The following is a 12,630-nucleotide window of genomic DNA, read 5'->3' as shown; positions in this document are numbered from 1 at the left end:
ATAGTTCCATTGTTTATACCCATATTGATTCGTAATGCTGATGCATGTTTCCTCTCACACTTACATGTGTATTTGTTGGGATTGTTAAAACCTTTCTATTAAACAAAGTTGGATTTACATCTTAATGTATTGTTAAACTCTCTTATGATCAAAATTATACATTACACTTAGCAATCGTGATTTCGCTCCCTGGGAAATACTTTTTGTATTAGACTTTTAGGTCATATCTCAAATATATGTACTTTTTTGTTGCTGATATACTACTATTAATAAGGGTTGATAAGCTACCATTACCTTCAATAAAAAATTTTTTAATCCTTCAGTGTTCATGAGACAAAATATGTACTTTGATATCTCTATTTGAGCGATATGGAATGTTTGTATAAAATTGTGGTATTCCGTTTCAGGTAAACATACGTTTGAAGCTTATCTATAACCTAAGGAGAAGGTGTAGGTGATAATGCAGTGTTGGCAATAACAGTGTCTTTAAGATGGTATTTCTGCCAAATGGGGTTAAGAATGTCAATATCTTTTGTTTGTGTCGTTTATATAACCTATCCAAATGACTCTGTTTGAAGCTGTGATCCCTCCGTTTGAAGTAGAGATCAACAAAACGTTTCATGTCATTATGTCTCAGTTGTCATAAATACATACTTATGATTTCTTGATCATACCGTCAGAAAACAGACCCTTTATAATTTAGTAATTTGCATATGATCTATTACTTCTTTGGTACTGGACAGATCAGCCATTTATTAACCTGGCGAGAAATGAGATCTACATTCATCTAAATGATTATTTGCAGACCGCCGTATCATAGCTGGAATATTGTGCGATGTTAAACAACAAACAAACATTTCTAGTCAGGTGTGAATATTGCTGACTGCTACGTTCCACATCAAACACATAATGTATTGATTGATAGTAAAGTGTTATCTATAAGGTAACTTGTACCACGCCAATTCTAGACTGGCAATGTGATTGTGAACCAACCTAAATTGCATATAGGCATGCTTATGAGCTACTGCCAAATACCCCAAATTTAGACAAACCGATGCTTAACTGTGGAGCTACCATCTGTAAGCAAAACGCAACAGATGACGAGGCGCAATTGCAAAATATGCACGATATGTCTAGCTTATGTAAAGCATACAAGCGATTTAGTGAGGAACATACGAACTATTAAACATGTCACCTCAACTGGTCGACTAACAACTCATATGATTACACGAAATGATCTTTCATTGTGCGAATACTTAAATTCTTACTCACACATTATGTACACTTACAGAAGTACATGTATAAACCCGTGTACTCACCTCCACATATTCGATGCAATATTTCATTGACAAGATGAGGGTTGCCCAAACCTTCCGCGCCAGTTGGTACCCTATACATATATTGCTGACTGGTTACCACGTGAGGAAGAGATGGACTTATTCCTCCTATTCCTACGCCAAACACCAATATTCCAGAACGACGGGCATATATTCCTTCAGTTACGTCAAGCAGCATGTTTAGGGTGCTTGGGCCAGTGAGTAGAACTGTGATTCGGTTGACAGGGGTGGTTATCTGGGACATGTAGTATCTTGATGTCTTCAAACACAATGCCGTATTACCGCCATAATTCGACCAAGGGATACGGGATACAAAGATTTTGAAAAGAGCTAATTGAGATGTTGGCCTTAATTGGTATGTAATTGTATACCCATATGAGAACGCGGACACTATAAGACCTCTCTGTGATAGACTTAATCTGTCAACAAGGCTAGACACTAAGCTTTTCATGTATGAAAATTCGTTGGCTGTTCTTGAGGCTTGTCCATCCATACAGAAACTGATAGCGATAGGTCTCGCACAATCTGTTGACACAGAAAAAACCGTTATAATTTACCATTTCAAAAGACAAAATCTAATTTGAACCACTTATTGCTATGGCGCTCATGAACTAGATTAAACAGAAAAAGAAATACGGATAAGTTTTGGGGTTCATGTTTTCAATAATCTAATCATATATGGATCGAAGACATGTTGTGAAACTTACAAGGTACTTTACCTTGCAAAATAACAGCATTACAGAAACAGAAAAAGGACATTTAGTCCATACCAATAGAGTATGGCAACAGACCGATCCAGCCTGTAAATCAAGACTGGCGCATGCGTCAGTTTGGGCCAATGCAGATTTACTTCCAGGCTCAAACGATGCCTGTGAAGGGATGTACATACGGGCTGTGTAATTCTAATTCGCGGTATCCTTTACGTATCGCTGAGATTAGATTATTCCTTTACCAAAACCCATAGGGTCGGGAGAAAAATGTTTGAGGCGGGACCAGCATGTTCGGTATGCTTCACGATCAGTCACCATTTTTTCCATGGGACCTACGTCTGCTCGAAGGTGAGAATTTGCACTAGTTTCCTCACTTTGTGCATTATTCAATACGCGTAAATGACAACAAGTAGCAAGTTAAGATTTTGCACATGTTAGAAACAAGGATAATACTACAAAGTCAGAAATATCGACATTTAGTAAACAGGCCATATTGCTGAAATGACACATGCTAGACAGCTGTGACACACTGTAAACAAATACGACAGTGGTTTCAGTTAGAGCAGATCGAAATCGTACTTTATGCACATCAAAGTACGAACAGGTGGACAGTGCTGTCCGCTCTCTTGAATATTATTAAGTTTTTCAGAGATGTCTAAAGTTTTATGTTTTAGTTTCAAAATGACACAAATTCGCAAAAAGCCTATATATTAATGTTGCAACTTACACGTGCAGTAATGATTTCTTAAACATAGAAATACAGTCATAGTCAGTGATTTTCGCTCCAGCAGAATGTTTTGAAATTCAATATTTTAGCATTTCTATGAAGAGGCCGGACCGAGCAATGAATTCCCTGATCTTATGCATGTGAATACCCTCTGCTAGCGCGACCCGCTAAAAACATTCAAAACGAGACTCGGTATACACATATGGTATGGACCAGCACTGCTGTTTACCACGCTGCTGTGGTGAAAGACGTAAAGACAAAGCGCAAAAAGACATTAACAAAATGAAGAAGTTCGGAAACAGTGGATTGTAAACAGACATAGTGATGAGGGACCTTTTTAAAGGTATGTTAGCATATATACTAAGTCAAATTAAAACTTCACATTTTTAAAAGTAATCCCATATATGATATACAACGGACAAATGTATCAGAGAAGGTAATTTTTAATCATTAATGTCCAAAGAAGGATTTTAATTAACGGTGGTAACCATAATTTGTTCCAAGCACCTACGGTATTCGGTAATAACATCAACAGTTTAAATCATAAGTCCCAAGCACGAGAATCTGATGGCACACAAGTTCAGTACCGTGTATGGCCACCATGTGCGTTGACAACTGCCACACAACGCCTCCGCATGGACCTTGTGATGCTTGTGAACACATGATTGTTGCTGCAAAATGGTGCCAAGATCTTGCAAATTTTGTGGTTGGTTCTGGAGAGTGCGCAGACTTCTGCCAAGAGCATCCCAGACGTGTTCGATGGGATTGAGGTCGGGAGACCTTGACGGCCAGTCCAAGACGTTGACTCCCGCATTCTGAAGGAAATTCCTTGTCAAAATTGCTGTGTGGGGTCTGGCATTGTCGTGTTGGAAGATCAAACCGGGTCCATGTGCTGCCATAAAAGGCAGAAGTTCTGGTGCCAGTACCTGATCGCGGTAAGCAGCAGCGGTGAGGTTGCCACGGGTGACAAGAAGCCTGGAACGTGCATTGCCACAGAAAGCTGTCGCTGTGCCCACAACTGACGTCGACGTCTGTGTAATTGAGTCAGAATCGGCCCGCAGTATGGCCGTCGTGCTTGAGGGTGAGCAGTTCTCAGACGATCGTAGTGATATCTGGTGCAAATAATATCTTGCTTCAACGATTCACAAAGCGATTAAGTTGTGATAACAATCTTTTACATGTAACAGGTATAAAATCAACCATTTTGGACAACTGTACCAATAAAATTTTATTATGCGTTGTATATATGTATATAGGGTTGTCAAACAGACTACAACTTGTTTACAAGTATCATAACTGGTTGTCTGTCTATCTCTATCTCAGGTATATTACTCTCACAGCTTCATCAAGTTATAGGGTCAGTTCATTCTTGTTTAAGGGTAGTCAGGTTATTCAAGTTTAGTATAATTGTTTTACTGTCTTGATCAAAGAGCTGAAGGCTAGTTCTTTGTCTTGATTGGTGGTTTTAAAAATCTGTGTCACCAGCCATCTTAACACCTTGTTAACACAAGTTCACAGGTTAGTTAAAAGTATTACTCACCCGGCCCGTAAATACCCGGGGTAGAATAGGTCTTCAGAAACCCATGCTTGCCGTAAAAGGCGACTGTGCTTGTTGTAAGAGGCGACTAACGGGGTCGGGTGGTCAGGCTCGCTGACTTGGTTCATGCATGTCATCGATCCCAATTGTGTGGATCGATGCTCATGATATTAATCACTGGATTGTCTGGTCCAGACTCGATTATTTACAAACCGCCGTCATAAAGCTTGAATATTGCTGAGTGCGGCGATAAACAACAAACCAACCAACCAATTTCAACTCATGGTATTACTAACTAAACTATTAATCTTACTGATAACATTAAATAACTTATAGTAATATATTATTTGTGATATTGTAAATAATGATTTATGAGTATGAATGTTATGAATGGGTTCATGAAACAATGTCTTAGATTTCAGTGTAATGGTTGTGCACTATTTCAATCTAAATGCATATTGTAAGCTTTATCTGTATGATTATTATCTGATATGTAATAACCTATGTAGGCTACCGCATACAACATATTTGAAGGACTGGCCGAAATCTACGCTCCATGTCACCCATAGGGTATGCCTTTGTTATAGTTTGTATAAATGTTCTGTATACTATCAGTAATGTTCAGCTGGTAGGTAATATATTACTATTTGTTTATGAGTTAACGCGATTTACTTGTTATGAAATTCTAATGCTACAGATCATATATACATATGCAGCGACTTGACAATGAGATTTTTATTGTTTTTTGTGCAATATTTAATTGATTTGTCTAGATGTGTTTGATAGATGTGTTTAGGAATACTTATTTCCTTTTTAATGTTATTACAGAGTGACATGCAATAGCGACAGTACATTGTGGAAATAAACAGGTGTTTCACACACCGCAGCTTTGGTCTTCATGTGACTAGACCAGCAGCGGCTGTAACATACACATTAAACGGTTTGTCACCAATTATTTAGTCAAATGTGATGATTGTTCGTTTTTCAATCAATGACTTTATTTCTTTACAAATAGATTCCGTTTCCCCTGATCATTTTTATTATTTAAAAAGTGTAAATAGCCAAAGTTTCAAAATTAGAAAAACATGGAAGTCTTCAATGCCCCCATTGTAACTGTCCCTACATAATTTTCACTTCTACGTCACACTTGGTTATTGCATGTGTATATGTCTCTAGTTGACCACTGTATTAACAAAATTGTTCGTAATTGTATGAAACCTATACTGGTAATTCATTGTATGAATTTGTCATATTTGACATGCTGGAATATTTTTAATCGATTACACATTTGCATAAAAATGAAGCCAGTGTGACCATTATCTGTATGGTATGCTTCCATGTTGGCCAGATAGAGCTGCTAAAAAATAGACTTATGCCAGAATGTTTTACAATTTAACTTCGCAGTCAACCCATGCTATAGGCACTGGCCCCAACTGTACAAGCATTCTGACCATGCCCATGGCGTTTATTTATTACAAGGTTTGGAATCATGATTTCAACTGGAATATAGTGGTGCAGGAAAGCTTTGCAGTGACTGGTGGGTTAGCTAAATTTCATGTGCCGGTCAATACCCATAGGCAGAGTAGTATAGGTAATGGTGGTTCTGTCGCAACCCAACTGGAGACAGATTTATATACCTATACCGCTACTACAGGGGGACTTTTTTATGTCAAAATGATGATGCGATTCAACCATCGTCATGATTCGTATTAAAAGAATTATCAATATTAATTAATAATGGATAAAATTTACTATAGCCCACGAGGATATTGGAAAGGTATAGGTGCAATACAAAAATTAACCAGCGTGGCTAAGGTATCTAAAGATGTGGCCAAGGATTGGTTAAAGAAAGAAGCGATGTGGCAAATATACTTACCAGCACTGCGTTATATCCCGAGGAAGAAGTTTGATATTTTTACAACGAATGAAGTTCATCAGACTGACCCCTTGTGTCTTCCCCATGATAAGGTAAGACGCAAAACGTATAAAACGCTTTAACCATATTGGATGTGGCTAAACGCGGACCACTAAAATGGCCTAAGTTATTTCAAGTAGATCCTGGTCTTGAGTTTATGGGATCAGTAACTAAACTGATAACAAAGCACGATGTTGAAATCAGGTGTGGTGAAAAAGAGGCCCACCATAGTCAAGCTATCGTTGAAAGATTTAACCTGACATTAGCAGAACGTTTGTTTGGATATCAGTATGGGATTGAAATGAAATCAGAACGATTAAGATCAACAGAATGGGTAACATGATTATCAGTTGTTGTATCACCGCTGAATAATGAAGTAACGACATTAATCGGGAAGAAACCATCCAATGCGATTAAAATGAAATCTGTGACTTCCGAATCTTCAGCACCGAGGAGAGGCAAAGAACAAAAACTTCCGGATAGAGTAAGCGTAAGATATTTATAACAGCTCGGTGAACTCGAAGAAGGCCAACGTTGCACAACCAATCCGATTTGGTCCCTTAAGATATATAACATTAGTTGGTTATGAAAGAAGGAGAGCCTATTCTTTATTATCTTAAAGATGGACCAGACAGGTAGTTACACCATCCTTATCAATCCATCTCTTTGTATTTAAGGGGGATAATGATGTCTTGTTCATTCTTAATCCATATATCCTGTGATTGACACTTCTTAAAGTGTTCATCTTGTGTTTGAATGTTCTACCATTGAATAATGCTTCTTTATACTGTTCGTGTTTGATATGCTTTTTTACCACATACTTCTTAACGCCCTTAGCTTTTCTTATCTCTCCATTATCGGACTTGTTTATAGAATATATCTTAGGTCTTAATCCGACATACTCCGCAATAGGAGTCCCAGTACATTCACCCTTCATCTTACCTAACACCTTTTTATTTACTACGCTGTGCAGTGGATTATCTTTTGGGAAATCGCTCTTGTCATACATATCTATTTACACATCCTCGGTTTGTATTTCCATAAAAAAAGAATCTGTGTCAGTATATAACACCTCGCATCTATCGCCGTATTACTTCTTAAGTTCGTTGGTAATAACAGTCATACATTTTGTGTTTGGACAAGTCAAGAATACTCATACCAACGTACACCAGTCTGTTGAATTTTATATTACTTTTCTGCATATGTAAATATCAAATATCTTGCTTCTGTTATAAGCCAGACTGGCTATAAGTTTCCTGAGTCTTTCTTCCTCATTAGTTCTGACTAATTAAACATCAACACGCTTCCTAAGATTCTCCATAGTTTTACCAAATACTAAATTATTCATGAGCTTATATAGGTTCTTTTCGTAATCGCTGGTAGCCATCTTTCTTAAATCTGTGTTCAGCCTTATATAGGGTTCCATCCAAGAGCTTTGATCAAACTTTAGAACTCTGTGTATTTTTTTTACTTTTATACCTAACGATAGATATAACTGAAGATTTCTGGAGTGAACTGTATATTTTGTCTTATCCATCAAATTTGGTACGAGTTTTTCTGCGTTAGCTAACCTAGTATTACCCATCAAGGAGTGTTGATATTCCGACATCCAATCTTTATTAACCATTAATCTTTCTGGAGTTAGCGGATAATTGTTATGTTCTTTGTGTAACGAATTTGGATATTCCAAGTCAAGTTCTAGTATGTACCCTTTATTCACATCAACCTTGTGAATATCATTCACATCAATATCATTCACATCAACCCACTCAAAACCACCCGTGGGTAAAGGTTGACTCATAGCCCATCCATACAGATTGTTGGCGTCAAGATATAATATGTGTGTATCGGGTTTACTCGGATCATATCCTTCCACTAATTTATTATTAGCCTTAGAATACCTTTTCGCAGCCATTGATATACCACCTCTAAATCATTTCTCAACAAACAAGTGCATATCGTAATCGGTGAGTAGTTTTAGTTCTACGCCGGTCTTCTTCAACAATGCATCCCACGATAGTCCAGGACTGGAAAAGTACCATGTTGGGTCCAAGCCGTATTGTTTTAAACATGTCTTTCTAAATATCTCGAATATATCGGCGAGTAACAGTCAATCGGTAGATCGTGATAATCACCTAAATTCTTACAACCTAATTTATCCCAGACCGTCAGAGCGTGTTCATAATAGACAATGGTTATTTTAGATTCTGTTAAGTTACTATAGAATGATTCAAGGGGTGGTAATTTAGTTTCGTTGAATCTAGACCAATCATCCATATATGGACACCTTTTCTCAACAACAAATGACAAGTTAACTGATCGGTATATTGATTTGTTATTGCAAAGTCATCGGGATTGTTCTCATTAGCTAAATTGTCCAGGGAAGATAACAGAAACTGTACTGAGTCTATGAATCTAAGCCCATTACTTTGCTTTATTCTGGCTTTCCCATCCTTGTCCGTATAATGTATAGTTTTAGTCAATGAGAATGAGATGTATTTTTCCATATTATTAGGAATGCACGTTAAGCCACCGTCGGTCTTTGAGATGGTTTGCATGATGAGATGAGAATCATATCCTCTAAGGTTGTGAAACACAACAGGGATGGGTATTGTTTGAGAATTCATTTTTAGTTTCAAGTTACTCTCGTTATGAGCGGCTCCCCGATAATTACCGGTGACGTGGCAATGTTCTCTTACAGAATCCCCATTCAGGGGTTTATTACAAACATGACAACTCATTGACTTCTTTTAGGCCCTCCAATCATTCTTTGTCACACACATGGGTTTCTTACACGATCAATTTTCCCTGATTATTCTCTCTTCATTTTGTAGATATTCTAGGAATTTCCCGCTGTATCAGGACCTCTGTAAATCACGGGCGGGTTTGTTTTCACATCATACCTTACACCTATATATCCAAACCCATGAGGAATATGTTTTTGAGTTTTGTACTATCTTGATTGTTTCAGTAGGTATTTTCTATAGGTTTCATAAGTGCTTCGAAGTCAGCGTAAATTATATACGGTACTGGCATTTGATTACAATAATGCTCAAATTTTAATTTGCCTCTTGGCATATCAATCCTGATAGCAGTCTATCAAACACCTCTGCAGTCTTCTTTATGCGCTTCTTATAGATCTTGTCTGCTGTACCCATGCAGGCATCTTTCGCAGAAATATTTCTTTCCTGCATGTTTTGTTTGATCGTATAATAGCCTGTTTAAACTCTTTATCCATGTATAATGATATTTACCATCTTTTTGGATCAGAAATGAATTGATTGTGGGAATATGTTCTGGGGCAGAGCTTATCCTGTGTACAACAATTCCTTTAGAAGAATGTCCGAAAACATTTATAGCTAAGTTATTTTGCTTTTCCGCCTCATCAATTTGCGAGATTGGTGTAGGTTCGTCTATACCATCAAGGTTAAGTCCGTCGTTTTGGGGATAGCTAGAAGGTCTATTTGCAAGTTTAGAATCTGCAGGGAACAAAGCAGATCTTATCATTCTTCTGAAACAGTCATCACCTTTATTTTGTACATTAATTATAGCTTTTTTCTTTTTTATAATATGAGGGTAAATCTATATAAGATCCACCTTTGAAAGGCATACAATTTGCTATATCTAAATATAAACTATCAATTTTATCCACACCCCAACCCGAACCTCTTTTAGTGCAACGTTCTAAAGTTTCTTGTATCCCCTGAATTAATGTTACGATGGGCGTAACAACATCAACATCCATGTTGGAATTAATGTCCATATCCAAGTCCAGACAGACGCCACCCAACACAGTTGTTTAAGCTGAAGTACTTGACCCAGCGCTAATAAGCTTTGCTATTTGGTGTGTGATTGGATTAATGTAAGGTTGGATTAAGGTGAGGATTCTCCTGTAAACGTGACAGAGGACATTTTGTTTAGATATAAATCCACTGATGCTTAAGAGGAGGGGGTGTCGCATTCATATTGAGTCGCATTTTTGGCCAGCGGTCGCATTCTTTTGGAGACGAATTAATTTCACGTTTTACAGTATTTACCAACGCCGGCTGTGGGTACAAATTTTAATTCAACGGATTGATTATTTTTATCAACATCGCCAACTGATTTATTATCTAGTAAATCAATCAATTCAGCTTTTCTCAATCGAGAATATCCACGTAGACCACGTTGTTTTGCCAAAGCTTTCAGCTCTCTGACAACATGAGTCATTGTGATATATAACTACATGTGAACTCATTTCTTATTGGTTTGAATTCTACCCAATCTATTTATCCCATTTCGGTAAGCCTTTTTTCTCTCATAAATAATTTGAAACTGTTTCTTGTCATAACCGTGACTCTTACATAAACAGTAACTACCTTTGACCCCAATCCCACATACAGAACAAGTATAATTAATATGCCCTTTTCTAATTGCAATGGAATGGATACCATAAAAATCTGCAATACAGCTTTTTCCACAATTTTGTAATTGGCCCATGCATATGAATTTACATCTTGATGTGCCTCTCGCCATTGTGATAAATATACACTTCTAGTATCATGTGTCTAAATGTGTGTCGTCAGCCGCGTCCTGCCCAGCCTTATATGAGCAGTCAGCCAGTCAGGGTTATTAATAGCTGATAAGACTCACCCTGACATAGTGTGTTGACAGGTCATGGCTTATGCATAATAACATAGCTAAATATAGACACACCAGTCAATCTCAACATTATAAATTTTATCTCTCAGTCTTTCTGAGCCTCTGACAGTGTATAAAACTGACTTATTGTTGGCCTCGGTATTGGGTCAAGTTTCTTTCTTTAAACAAGGAAGTATTCGTGCTAGCAGATTCAACATCCTTAAACGTTTGAATTGAATGCCCTTGTTTACGCAGTTCATCATTGATAAAATCTAATCTTAATATCCTATTTTGGGTCCATTGTGACTGGGCTGTTTCGAGTTGTTCTAATGCTTTATTATGTTGTTTACGCTCCTCTTCAACTTCTTTGGTGTTTGATTCCCTCAGAGTAAATAATAAATAATTACTACCCGAAAAAGCAAGAGCATTAACAATAGCTCCACCGACCATCATCGCAATTGATGCCATAATGTTTTGAACTCTGTTCAATAATACTATGTTTATAAAATATTCAAATGTTTAATTACTTCATTATGTCTTCTGGGATAAGCCCTTGTTTGATGAGTATATCTTTGTTGCCATTGCCAATCCAATATCAAGAATCATCATACCGATATCATAACCATTAAAATCTAGCTTGGGTGGTGTGGCTTTAGTAATCATTTTAGCTATACAGGCATAGCCAATGGCCAAGCCAGTGACCATCGCTGAATGATACGTTGCGTTTACCAGCATTTTACCGTCTGTAACTGGAGTAGTCATGCTTTATAACATTACATGAGGGCTTAACTCTAATTGAACTTGTGATGCAATCACTTGTTGTTATTGTGCAATCGCTGGTGACGTTTTCTCTTCTCGGGTCTTAGAAAACAATATCGTTGCTATAGCAACAACCCCTAAGTACATAGGGAGCCCAAGTTTTAATGGGACGACTATGTTCAATATTTGAATTGTGTATTAGTTTTGCCTACCTCGCTAGCGCACCCTTCCTACCAGCTGCAACTTTTCGAGGATTCTTAGTCACTCTGGGTTGTTGTTGTGCAATCGCTGGTATTTCCTCGTTCACTTGTTGTGATTGTGCAATCGCTTGTGTTTCCTCGTTCACTTGTGGTGCAATCGCTTGTGATGCAATCAGGGTTTGTATTTCCGTCTCCATTATTAGTAAGTGGGCACGTATGTTTAAATTGACAATACCTAGCCGTTATTAAAGCGGTGGTCACCGGCGCTAAGAACATTACGTATTTATGATAAAACTCACAGCTTACTGCGCTTATAGCGGGTATGATGAATGAGTCTTTCTCGAGAGATTCGCATAAATATGGGCAATGTTCTGCCGGGATAGGAAGAAACATACTAGCTACGACTGTGTTTAGTTGTAACAACCGAGCCTATTGTTTTAGTCATGGTAACTCCCAGTCTAGACTCGTATCGCGTGTACAGTTTTTTAATTTCTTCATCGGTCATGGTATCAATTTTTCAGTGGTATAATTTTCACCCAAATATTGGGAACATTTTCCACCGGCTACCAAAGTAGCAAGTCTTTCTCTATGTTTATCTAAAGATTTATCTGTAACTACTTCTGCATGTTGATCAGGTTCTTTGAGCATTTGTTAGATAAGTTTGTCGCATTCCATAATGTAATACCTAAGGAGATATTTAAGTTGAACATAATAAAATATTACATATCCAATACAGCCCGAAATAATAAACTGTTGTAAAAGAATGAGGATTTCAAACCACATTATTACATAATAACCGCTCTAATGTTCAACTTATCGTATTTT

At 37.4% G+C, this 12,630-nt stretch overlaps 1 protein-coding gene across 1 annotated transcript in view; it reads right to left on the bottom strand.

Moving 5' to 3' along the window:
• Nucleotides 1-12,002, bottom strand: part of LOC124147159 (mucin-5AC-like) — a 77,288-nt gene extending 65,286 nt beyond the window's left edge. Inside the window, exon 1 of the mRNA XM_046517771.2 lies at nucleotides 11,840-12,002. Within this exon, the coding sequence (XP_046373727.2) occupies nucleotides 11,840-12,002 (163 nt within the window). The remainder of the gene's footprint in view (nucleotides 1-11,839) is intronic.
• Nucleotides 12,003-12,630: the final 628 nt, after the last annotated feature.

The sequence above is a fragment of the Haliotis rufescens genome, unplaced genomic scaffold (assembly GCF_023055435.1).
Source record: "Haliotis rufescens isolate VD_foot unplaced genomic scaffold, xgHalRufe1.0.p SCAF_15, whole genome shotgun sequence".
Classification (NCBI taxonomy): domain Eukaryota; kingdom Metazoa; phylum Mollusca; class Gastropoda; order Lepetellida; family Haliotidae; genus Haliotis; species Haliotis rufescens.
Note: the sequence above shows the minus strand (reverse complement) of the source record. Positions and strands in the feature narration are given on the sequence as shown.